The sequence below is a fragment of the Maylandia zebra genome, linkage group LG2 (genome assembly GCF_041146795.1).
Source record: "Maylandia zebra isolate NMK-2024a linkage group LG2, Mzebra_GT3a, whole genome shotgun sequence".
Classification (NCBI taxonomy): domain Eukaryota; kingdom Metazoa; phylum Chordata; class Actinopteri; order Cichliformes; family Cichlidae; genus Maylandia; species Maylandia zebra.
Window position 1 is genome coordinate 3,027,386 of NC_135168.1, and position 12,059 is coordinate 3,039,444.

The 12,059-nt window shown below is 40.5% G+C and overlaps 1 protein-coding gene across 1 annotated transcript in view; it reads right to left on the bottom strand.

Annotated features, from left to right (window-relative positions):
- Window positions 1–12,059, bottom strand: part of zgc:154054 (Alpha-1,3-mannosyl-glycoprotein 4-beta-N-acetylglucosaminyltransferase B-like) — a 57,024-nt gene that overhangs the window by 2,374 nt on the left and 42,591 nt on the right. Inside the window, exons 11-14 of the mRNA XM_024800664.2 lie at window positions 11,417–11,610; window positions 7,860–7,938; window positions 2,557–2,623; window positions 1,618–1,730 (exon numbers count right to left, since the gene is read on the bottom strand). Coding sequence (XP_024656432.1) covers window positions 1,618–1,730; window positions 2,557–2,623; window positions 7,860–7,938; window positions 11,417–11,610 — 453 coding nt within the window. The remainder of the gene's footprint in view (window positions 1–1,617; window positions 1,731–2,556; window positions 2,624–7,859; window positions 7,939–11,416; window positions 11,611–12,059) is intronic.

A 12,059-nucleotide genomic window follows, 5' to 3' on the forward strand; every position in this document is an offset into this window, starting at 1 on the left:
AAACAACTGCAAGGATAGATGATTACAACAAATAGATGACTAATACATAAAAGTAATACATAGATGAATAATGATGAGTTAAGATGCGTAATCATGGGAACAAGCGGGTTTACAAACAGGAGCAGCTGATTAGCTTTAGAAAAGCTGAAATAATACCTCAGCTGAAGCCAATTGTACTAAATGCACTAAATGTGCACTGTTACAAGAATATTTTTCTTTCTATTGTTTTCTATTATTTTAAGTTAAGCAGGACAGAGTTCTTTTAAAGAAAGATTTACTTATATTCTCAAAAGTTAAGCATGACAGGCTTCTGTTTAAGAAGGAGACCTGTTTTACTGTGTTAATGTTGTCATTTTGAGCTAAAAATAAATGGCTAAATGATCATTTGTTTCACATGTGTTCATATCACAAAGAATAGAATATGCATCTACTTAAATCAACTTCAAGTCAAAGGGTTAAAAAAAAGAGCTAGAAAATTCACCACACTGGGAAGGGTGAAGACAACTGGGTCGCCTGGTCCTGGCCACGAGGTGTCCCTTATTTATTTTTCAGGAAGTTGGCAACCCTACTTGTAGAGGACATAAAGTCAGAGATAGAAAAGACAAGGAGCAGGTGCATCTAGTACAGGTAGAGCTGCTGCAAAAACCCACAGAGCCCAGCAGCCAGCAACAAATTCTGGATCCTTTGCTTTTAGTTAGCAGTTAGCATTAGCAGCACATCCTGCGTCCGATGTGAAAGGACCTTTATGCTGCGCACTGTGACTCACAGCAATGGTCCCGGGTCAGCCCTGACGTTGTGTTAAACTAATCCTAAAGTAATGATGGTATTTCTAACCACTGATATACCACAACTTTATCCTTTCAACAGCTGCTGAAAGTTAGGGGACCTAGCTGCTATCGGATATTTATATAGAGATCCTCCAGCTTCAAACTGTATCACCCTTCAAGGACCTGCAGTTCAAAAAAGCGCCCCTCTGACAGCCAAACCCATCTGTTCTCTGATTGGATTGTTACATTTGTGATTGACATGACATTGACCAATCAGATGAAAGGAAGAAAAATAGGGTCAAAATTCGTACTTGTAACTTGCAGGGTTTTTTTGGCACACAAGTCCACACACAAATCTTTTTTACAAGTACAAAATATTTATGACCACATTTTGAGCCCATATGAAACCACAACATTGACTCTTTTCTTGTACTAGTTGCCACAACTCCTGTTTCCTGATGATCTTCAGTGCACTCTGTGGGAGTGGGGGTGCAGCCGTATGTGAAGTGGCTGGGATACTGATGGGAGAAACTGCTGCATCCAGAGCATGTGGCCTACTAGCACTACTGTGAGCTGACCACAGTGGTACTGAGTCCGTTTTAAAGGTTCATCTTAAGAATCAGCAACTTGAATGACAGAAATCCAACAAGATACTTTGATCACATACGTTTCATAACATCAAATTACATCATGTGACATAAGAACAGGGAAGAACTGTTTGTTTGATGGCTGCTTGCTTTTAGTTTTGTGCATTTCTTTTTTTTTTTACTGTTTTTATTTATTTATTTTCTTACACGAGATTGTTTTTAAGTGCATAAAAACACACTTAACACAAGTATTTGGGTCAGACCTCACTCAGCAGAGCCCAGACATCGGAGTCGGAGTGGACCACCAGGCGCAGTGCAGAGACCGGCTGCAGTGCTGCTTCAATCTTTCCTTCAGCTAATCCATTCACAAATTCACCTGGAAACACACAGCAGTAGGTTGGTTGTGTGTGTGTGTGTGTGTGTGTGTGTGTGTGTGTGTGTGTGTGTGTGTGTGTGTGTGGGGGGGGGGGGGGGGGGTGTCTATAAAAAGCACAGGTAACAGAGTAACTTCCTTTTCTCATATAATGCAAAAGATTTTTCAAACATGCGAAATACTTAGTGCTGTGAACACGTTTAGTGGTAATAAGAACAAACTAAGAACAGCTGCTCAGAGCTTTGGTGAAGTACTCTCCCAGAACAAGAACACCACAAAGGGACTGGCTAACAGAGGCAGAACAGTCCTGATTATGAAGGATCCCTACAAGGCTGTGACACCATCAAACTACTGGCCAATTACCTGCCGCTTTATAACAGGGAAGCTTCACTCAGGCATCACAGCAGAGGTTCAAAGCACCAGCTGCTGGTACAACAGGTAGAGCAACCTGAGCAGCGGCTAAATGTACAATAATATTTCCCTTTTAGAATAATAAGTAGCTACTTCATCCTCGGCCATACAGCGTTTAATAGGAACCTGTTGGCATGCTTTTCCTTCTTCATTAGTTTCAACCCTCTCCAGGCAGGCGTTGCAGATTTACAACAGTTAAAAACTAACAACCTGATTCCCCCACATACATATTTTATGAGGTTTTTTTACTCAGAAGTACCACTGCAGGACTTGGTTGTGCATTAGCAACTAAAACTTAATTTGAGCCTGAGAGGGTTAACACAGATGGTTGATGAATAATGTGTGATTGCTGCTAAATGTACGATAAATGAGTGTTTTTGAGACGCTGGGAGCCCCTTCCTTTGGTTTATGCACTTACCAACAATGATGAAGCCATTGCCCGACTCCCTGTAATGAGGAATGGCCACTTTGTGTCTTGCCAGCACCTAAAAGAAGAAAACAAGTATCTCAGGTGTAAAAGGCACAACACTGACATTTGCCTATCATTTGGAGTTCAGCATGATCAGCAGGAGCTGTGGTATTCCAGAGACAGCGGGTAACGTATTCCCCACAGAAGCAAACATGGATGATTATATTTTAAAAACTGTGCCACAGACGAACAACAGACCTCAGACCTCAGAGTCGTGGTCAATCACATGACCACTTCAAGATGACAAAGCAACAATGTGATATATACCAGGTTTTAAATTGTGTTGATGGGCCAGTAAAACCAGAGTCATGATAAAAAAATATGTACGCGTGTTTTTTCCTGAATAGTTTCGTCACGTTTAACGTCTAAAGACAGCGCAGCGAGCGCTCTCTGCTTATGAGCAAAACATAAAAAACTAAACAAAAAACAGCCCGTTCGTGTTGGTGGAAAAATGCACCATGTCGACCAATCAGAAATGACATGGCAACATGATGTTTGGTTGTTTAGGAAGAGAGAGAGAGAGAGTTTTGAGATGTGACGTTTAGCGTGTTTGGAGTGTGTAGTTCATGTGTTGTCTTGTGTAGTTAGCGTGTAGTGTTGTGGATAGTTTTGTGTTGTGTGTCAGAACAATGAGGCGACTGCTGTCTCCAGGTAGAAACAGCAGTGACACACCTGCTGCTGTCAGAGCTGCAGGTATCAGGCTGTGATGTTTCCTTTATAGTGGACAGAAATATTTGCAGTGGCACAAATAACTTGTGTGGCATCTTATTGAAGAACAGCTGATTGTTCTGTAAATAGTTTATTTTATTTTTTTTAAAAAGGGTAAAAGGTAAATGGCTGCAAATATCTTTGTTGTTTGCAAAACTTGTGCACATGAAATTTAAAGTTATGAAATATGATTCAATAAACATGTTTGTGGTTGTTACAGTAAAAAATATAAAATCCGAGTAGAAAGTTATATTTTTTGTCTGATTGTAGATCAATTGTGTTACTACAGTTTGTCAAAATGAAAACATAACTGTAAATTCAGACACGTGAGGAAGAAAAGTGGTTAAAAATGGCCAATTATACCCTGGAGCCCAGAGGGCTAAACTTTTTTTTTTTTTTAAAGTAACGCAATAGTTACTTTTCAAGTAATTAATTACTTTTAGAATCTTCTAACTCACTAACTCAGTTACTTTTTTGAAGAAGTAACTAGTAACTATAATTAATTACTTTTTCAAAGCAACTTGCCCAACACTGGTAATGCTGCCCATGTTTATGGAACAATTACGAACTTGTAAATTTACGTAACGACCACACGTGTTGTCTTTTTGGTTACCTTACTGCTTTGGCATTTTTACAGGTTTTTATGAAGTCCTATCAGGACATGTAGTCAGAGTCAACGAGTAATATAAGGGGAGAAATCATGCGATTATATGTCATCATTTGAAAGTGTAAACTCAGTACAAGCACTAGTACCGTTTCCAAACTGAAGGTGTGCCAAGAAGACGTCACCACAAGAAGACTGAGGACGCGCAGGCAGTCTTCTGCAGAGTTTTAGTCAGTTTTAAGCTGAGGTTTGCGCGACATATTCCCGACAGCTCTCTACCCATACAATCAGAATAGACTGCACACATAGGTGCCATCTGTCTCTGATGTCATAGCACTTCAAAATGAGAGATGGCTCAGGGTCATGTGATTTAGCCCCAACTATAAGGTTTATCCAAAAGTTTTGAATCTAATCTTAAAAGAAGAGAGGATGTCTGTCTCCCAAATCCAAACTGGTAAGACATCATGGTATTAGAGAAATAACTCTCTCTCTGTGCTCCTACTGCAGCATTTTGAATTAACTGGAGGCTTTTCAGGAACTTTTAGAACAACCTCCTAATCCTGGTCTGCAGCAGTCCAGCCCCAAAGCATCGGCATCACTCGGAGACAGGATATAACTTTAGAGATGCTCTGTGGATGAAAGCAGCGCTACATATTTGCTTCATTTGGACCCTGAAGGACAAGATTTCTCTCAGTGTTGCTGGAGGCTAAGCTAATGCCATCCTGGTTAGAAACAATGTTACTAAGATTTTTCAGGTCGAGTAACATAATCTCAGTTTTGTCTGAGATCAGAAGTAAGAAATTAGAAGTCAGCCAGCCTTTTATGTCTTTAAGACATGACTTTGAATCAGCAGTCCAACGTTTTTTGCGCCACGTGTCGGTTTAATATCAGACGGTATTTTCACCTTTAAGCTGTCTTTGATAGGACAAAGACAAAAACTGTATTTTGTAAATATAATAATAGCAAACATGAATTCACTGTGTAATCGTGTAACTTTGTTAGCAGCGCCCTCCTGAAATTCGCAGACAACACAGAGTAACATCCTCCTCTCTGCCCCTTAACGCTCTCTGGTCACTATGGTAACGTGTAAATATTTCTTTCAAAATAAGACACACAGCTACACCACGGGAAAAGACCCCGGGAAACAGAGTTAACCATAAATTTCACACCTGAGCCCAACTCTCCCGGCCCGGTACCAAACGGCTCACAGACCGGTACCGGTGCCCTGGTTGTTGGGGACCGCTGCTTTAAATTGGTGTCATCCAGCTTCATAGCTCAATACATCTGGGTATGACCCGCAAAAATAAAATGTATACGTATGCAATAAAATGTACATGTTTTTTTTCTTTGTGACTGGAACATTTTATTTGTGGTGAAATTCATTATTAGTTCAGATAAAACAGGTAAAAAAGGAAGACTTGGCCCTGACTGTCAGCCTGGCAACAGTGCTGAAAGAAGCCTGGGGTTATCTCATTTTACTACATCAGTAGCCAGTAGTAAAATGACCTAGTCTGTGGAAGGGTTTTTGTAGAGCTGCAAACTATCCTTCCGTGCAAAACAAAGTTCTTTTAAATGAGTGCAATGTCATTTCCTCTCCAGTTTTCAAGTTATCTGTCTTACATCAGGGGATCAAACCTCTGATTTCAAGCTTTTTTCAGAGGAGCCACAGTTTTCTGCAACGTATGCAGTGAGGATGTAACACGAGATATTTGACTTCTGAGAATAACATTTACATAGCTGCTCTACATTATTGTGGCATATTCTTCCACTGAAGAAGATAAGAAGGAAGCACCTTTAAAAAAAATGATTACCATGCTTTTTATTGTTTTTTAATGTCTCTGTAAAGAACTTTGAATCACCTTGTTGTTGAATTGTGCTATATAAATAAACTTGCCTTGCCTTACAGCACTTTCCTAAAAAAAAAGAAGAAGAGTGTACTGAAACTGTGCAGTCCATTATTGTAAAATGGACGTTACTGTCCAGACAGATTTGGGTTATTGGTCAGTTTCTATGTCGTGTGTGATCAAAACAGTCAGTCAGTTCATTCATATTTAGCAAAGAGTAACAATGCAGTGTAGGGGTTGTCATTTGGCGCATCCACGTGAATGTTATGAGCAACAATTCAGGTAAAAAGTCTAAGAAATCAGACAGAAACAAAACCAAACTTCTTCATGTGTTAGAGGGTAACAAGGCCAAGAGTGAGGCTTTCAAATGAATCATGAATCTGTCAAATTATTTGGATTTCTTGATAATTCTTTGAGTAAAAATTTGCTGCCACTCGTCCTCAGCCTGTGCTGTGAGGACCCAGATAGCGGTTTAGCAGAACTCTGGGAGGGTTATTCATTTAGACAAATTCATCCAGCTGCAGCCAGGTTTTTGAAGGAAAACAAAATAAATCTGTATTTTGATCAATTATTAAATCATTTATTAACTTAGAAAAGAGTAACATAATACTGGATAGTCCACATTTGATCATTTTACTGTTTGAGTCAAAAGTTCTATTTAGCTGATCTGGGAACAGACACGGACTCTGGGGACTAGTGATGTCATTCTGTTAAAATACATAATGGCAAAAAGAAACTAGCCCTCGCAGTCAATCACGATCACTTATGAGAAGTTTAAAGGCCTCAGCTGCTTATGCTGTGTATCTTAGACAAACTATACAGACTTGGTGTAATTTCCCCGGGTACACTCTGTGCTATGAGGCCTGATCAGACATCCACAATTACTTTGCTTCCACATCTGCAGCGTTATTGTTTGAAACGGCTGTTTTATGGTTGTGATCAGTTGCACAACTGTGGGATTTGTCTGTGCGTGACTGCGACTGAAAAACTTGTTGTGAGTGGTGATAGTTTCCATCTTATCTATTTTAATTCTTTTTATCACATTATCCCTCTGTTCAGCACTTTGGCCGACACTTGATGTCTTTTAAATGTGCTATATAAATAAAGATGACTTGACTTGAGTCACTTGGATGAGATGAAACGTTTCTCCCACTGACACTGCTGTGTGCAGATGAGCAGAATCAACTGTCCTGGCCTTTAAGGAACCACATCTAGCACTGGATATTTCATAATAAAAAATAAAAACAGAAATCTTGTTCCAATCCTTTGTTTGTTAGTTGTTATTGTGAACTGAAAAGCTTGTGGACCTGAAACTAAACGATGAGGTTTCCCTCTTATCTTCCACACAGGGATTCCATGTCTGTCTAACTTTACTCAAAGGCCACCGCTGGCCTGACCACTTTTCCCCTTCAGCGTGACACACACACACACACACACACACACACACACACACACACACACACACACACACACACACACGGCTAAATAGAGGCAGCAGGCTGATAGCAGATAGCTTGTTGTGGTAGATGTTTCTTGTTGCCTTGCTACTCTTTTCATCAACACCCGAGATGAAAACCAAGACCCACTCAACCGCAACATTAGAACTAAAGAATACACGCCCAGAAAATAAGCACACGCACACACAACTAAGGGAACAACTAAGCTGTAGTGCCTCTTCACCTCACTGTGCAATACCTTGTGCAATACTTTTTGTAAATAGTCAACGGTGCAATAGACCTCAATACTTGAAATGTGCAATTCACTTGTATTTTTATTTTTATTCCTATTTATTCTATTTATCCCCTTCGTATATTTTATTTGTCTCTGTATTTATATATGTGTGTGTGTGTGTGTGTGTGTGTGTGTGTGTGTGTGTGTGTATGTATGTATGTATGTATGTGTATATATATATATATATATATATATATATATATATATATATATATATATATATATATATATATATATATATATAATAATAATCTGTAACTGTAACTTCTGTCGGTGTTGTGCTTTTGGAAACCGAATTTCCCAGAGGAACCCACCCGAGGGATTAATAAAGTTCTATCTTATCTTATCTTACACACGTTACTCACACTGCTAGGCAGTACTTCCACTGTTGTATTGAAGAATTTATCTCCATTGGTCTCGATATTTCCACTGCGAAACAGGTACCTGCATTGTTAAAGAAAAGAGCACAGGTGGAATATAAATACACCAAACTGGTAACATCTACACACAAAGATGCTCCTGGGCTCAAATACTGCATGCAGCATTATTATCACGTCATATCAGTTTCATTTCTAAATTACATTTTCCTTTAAACTGGCGTTCATGTTCATTTGTGCAATGAAAAAAAACCCCCAACAAACTTCAACCTATCACTTTAAACTTTACTGCTCTAACATACAGAAATGATTCTGAATAATAACTGAAACCTGTGCAAAGATGTTTTAAACTGCTACAGCATCACTTGACAGGAGGAAAATATTTAAAATTGAACAAAGAAACTGTCATTTTTCTAGTTTTCGTCTTGATGCATTTTTGTAGTTGGTTCATATTATGGAGGGAAGTCATTCTTTGGAACCAAGCAAACAGCTGTGTGACTACCAGACAGTCCTGTCAGCACAGGATCACAGTCTGGCACATGTACTGTACAGGAAAAGTCATGAAGCTCATACAGTTAGAATGTTGACTTTCCAGAAAGACGTGCTGCAACCAATCATCGCTTTTTGTTCGACCATAACAGCACAGGTTTCACAAAACGAGTGACATACTGACTCTGATGCTCCAGTTTCTCTTTACTTAGTAGCACAAGGAGATTTAAACATTCTTAGGAAATACATCACACATTAAATAATCAGTTCTTATCAAATTTGGTAGAGAATATGAGTGCTAACGTTTTTTAAAAAGATTCTCAGATTACTATCTGAGTATCTTTTTCCTGTGCAGTATCTTTGATGTACTTAAGACTGCGCTCTTCTGGAGCCACTCGCCCAGTTTGGGCGTCACTGCCCTGAGTACTCCAATTACCACGGGGACTACTAATGCGTTCACCTTCCACATCTTCTCTCGCTCTTCTCTCAATCATTGGGACTTCTTGAGCCACCCATATTCCTTCTTCCTGATATCTGTTAGTTACACATTTTAAATCTCATGTTTTGAAAGCCCGGTTGGTTAGCCATCACCGTTTGTCTGTACATGTTCCACAGAATCTTAGCTCGGTCATTTTCAATCACCCTAGCGGGTGATAGTATACCGATGTTTCGGTATACTATGGCAGCCGCTTGGTTATGGCGTTCCATGTATGCTAGCATCTTGCACCAGCCTGCACCTGGGGTCTTGCCTGGTGTGATAGATCCCAGCCTCTGTGCTGTCAGACACTTCCTCTACCTGGTCCATTATGGTTCTTCTCCTTGCTCCTCTTCTTTCTCTGGTTTCTCACCAAGCACGTGGTTGGTTGTGGCCATCTTCCTGATGTACTCCTGGGTTTCTTGGGGATAAGGGCGGTCCGGCCTTAATTTTGGGTGCATCTCATCCGGTAGCAGCTGGTTCCTTTGTGCTGCTAGACATTCACTGAGTGCAGTTAGCTTCTTTAGCCAGCAGGAGTGAATCATGTCAGGGTGTGCTGCTGTCCAACTCTTTATAGTGGAAACCTTTTCTTGGATTTCTGCCATTGTGATGGTTGGTCCTGTTTAGGGAGGTTGCTGTGGTCTATTCTTAGATCCACTAGTCAATAAGGATTGTTGTTATACGTTGTGTCCTTCTCCTATATGTTCTTCCAGTATTGCTCCGTCTCCAGACTCTATGGGGTTGTTCTCACATTGCTTCCCTACTACTGAGAGTACAGCTTGGATAGTTCAGTGGGGCAGGGCTGGTTTATTCTCCTGGGTCCTATCGGTCTTGTTCAAGCAGTTAGCCAAGGCTTTGAGTCTTTGTTTGACTGTCTCTAAGGCCTCAGGTAGTGGCAGTTTGTTGTACAACAATCTGCCACTACAATCTTCATTAATCCTTTCTGCCATTCTGATAGTTGGCTAACCTCCCTCCATGCAGCCTTGATTTCCAGTTTTCCATGGAGGGTACGGCTCCTTGTAGCCGTTGTTCATCTTATAGTCAAGCATCTGAATGATCACCAGTATTGGGGAGTAATGGAATACATGTACCGCCGTTACGTATTTAAAATACAAACTATGAGTAACTGTATTTCGTTACAGTTACCATTTAAAAAGGTGGTATTCAGAATACAGTTACTTTGCTGAAATAAAGGGATTACACGGCGGTCTTTTCCTGTTTCATATGTTCGGCTATGCCCTCTCTATTTTTGGTTTCCACGCCCCAAACAAAACAGGCATTAAGAGGCTCTAATGTCTGTGACTCAATCTCGCCGCCCATGTCACCACTGCTTGCAGCAGCATAATGACGTGAAGAAATATGTTAAAGAATTATTCACAAAAATGATTTAATATGAAGGCAGAGTGTTACAGGCATCGGCCTAAAGCATGCAGCCTGATGGGCAGTGTAGTCCGTGCTGCAGGGAGAATGGACTGCCATACCCGTTATGTGTCTGTGAGCGAGGAGGGAGAGAAAGGAAAAGTACGAGCTGTCACCGAGCAGAAACGGGAGCTGGAAGCAAGTAAATATAATAATAACCACTGCAGCCAAGAAGAGAGCCTGACGAGCCCAGCTGTAAGTAAGCTGTTAAGACTCGACTGTACGCTGTGTTCGTGTTTTCCTCTGAAACAATAAGCTCCGTTGGAGCAGCCTTTCAACGCCTCTTTCTAAAACTTGACCCAGACAACAAAGTAAAGCTAGTTTTCGGCTACGAGCCCGACGTATTAGCCAGAGGTCCCTTTACTACGGTTTGGAGCCGCGGACCTGTTTTATATACGCGAGGAATAGTTTTCTATACGAGATCGCTGCAAATATATTCAGATTTAAAAATCTAGTTGGTATTGATATGGAGAGTAACCTTCAGTAAAAGTAATAAATCACACAGCAATAGTACATTCATGTAGTTGTAAAAAGCAAGATAATATATTAAGTAATCCAAAGTATTCAGAATACGTTACTGTCACTGAGTAACGTAACGGAATACGTTACAGAATACATTTTGGGGCATGTAATCTGTAATCTGTAGTGGAATACATTTTAAAAGTAACCTTCCCAACACTGATGATCACTGTTGCTGTGGTGTACATCAGTCAGTTTCAGTAATGGTCACAGTAGGGATTGTTTCTAATGCTGCATTCACATCGTCTAGTAGACTTTCAGAGGGTACTTCATGTTTTCCAGCTTAGCCATGACCTTCACTTTCGGGTCAGCTGCTCTCACATTCAACACCTTCGACGCACCAGTTGCTATTAGGGCTTGGTACCCAATCTCTGAGGGTGGTGATAATGACATTTCCCCCTGACCCAACATCCTAGCTCTGCCTTGCCGCAGCATTTGTGCTGTACCTTGTCATCCTCTAGCTGCTGCTTGTTTCATGCGTGTGTATGAATGAAAGCAGTTTGTAAAGCAGTTTAATGTGCAGACTGGGTCACCATCATTTGTGTTTTTGTCCTCTTCTTTTCTTCTTTTTTTTTTTTTTTAAATAGAAAACATTCATTTGCAAAATTTACAGAATGTATGGAAAATAACTAAACAAACTAACCCAGAAGTGTAGACTGGCTGGGAGAAGTTGAAGAGGATGTAGTCACCCTGGAGGGGAGTTATTGCCCAGAAGAAATCTCGTCCTTCGTAAGCACTTTTCAAACTGTGCGTCTGGTAGTGTTTCAAAGTGCTGCTCACCTCTGCAGGTGGGTTATTGTGAGCCTTGTACAGCGTCTGCTTCCCAAAGTCTTTGTCCTGAAGTGGATAAGAGAAAGAAGAGAAAAATATCTTTGCACATACCACAGCACATCCACAGGCGAGAACACTTAACAGAAGGCCGCTGAAGGCCCCATCCAAAGTTGTGTTTCTTAATGTTTACAGGCCTCCCAAATACTGCACAGACTTTTTTAATGACCTCAGTGAACTTCTGTCTGTGATCTGTGTTGATTTTGACTGTGTAATTATTGCTGGGGATTTTAACATTCATGTGGACAACCCTCAGGACAAAGGGACTAAAGACCTGAGTAACACTCTGGGCAACTTTGGGCTGACTCAGCATGTAACAGAGGCCACACATAATAGAGGACACACTCTTGACCTACTGATCTCCAAAGGCCTGAGCATTTCAAAGGTTACTGTGTCTGATGTGGGCCTGTCTGATCATTACTGTGTTTTCTTTGAAAGTAAAATCTCAGCCCACACAA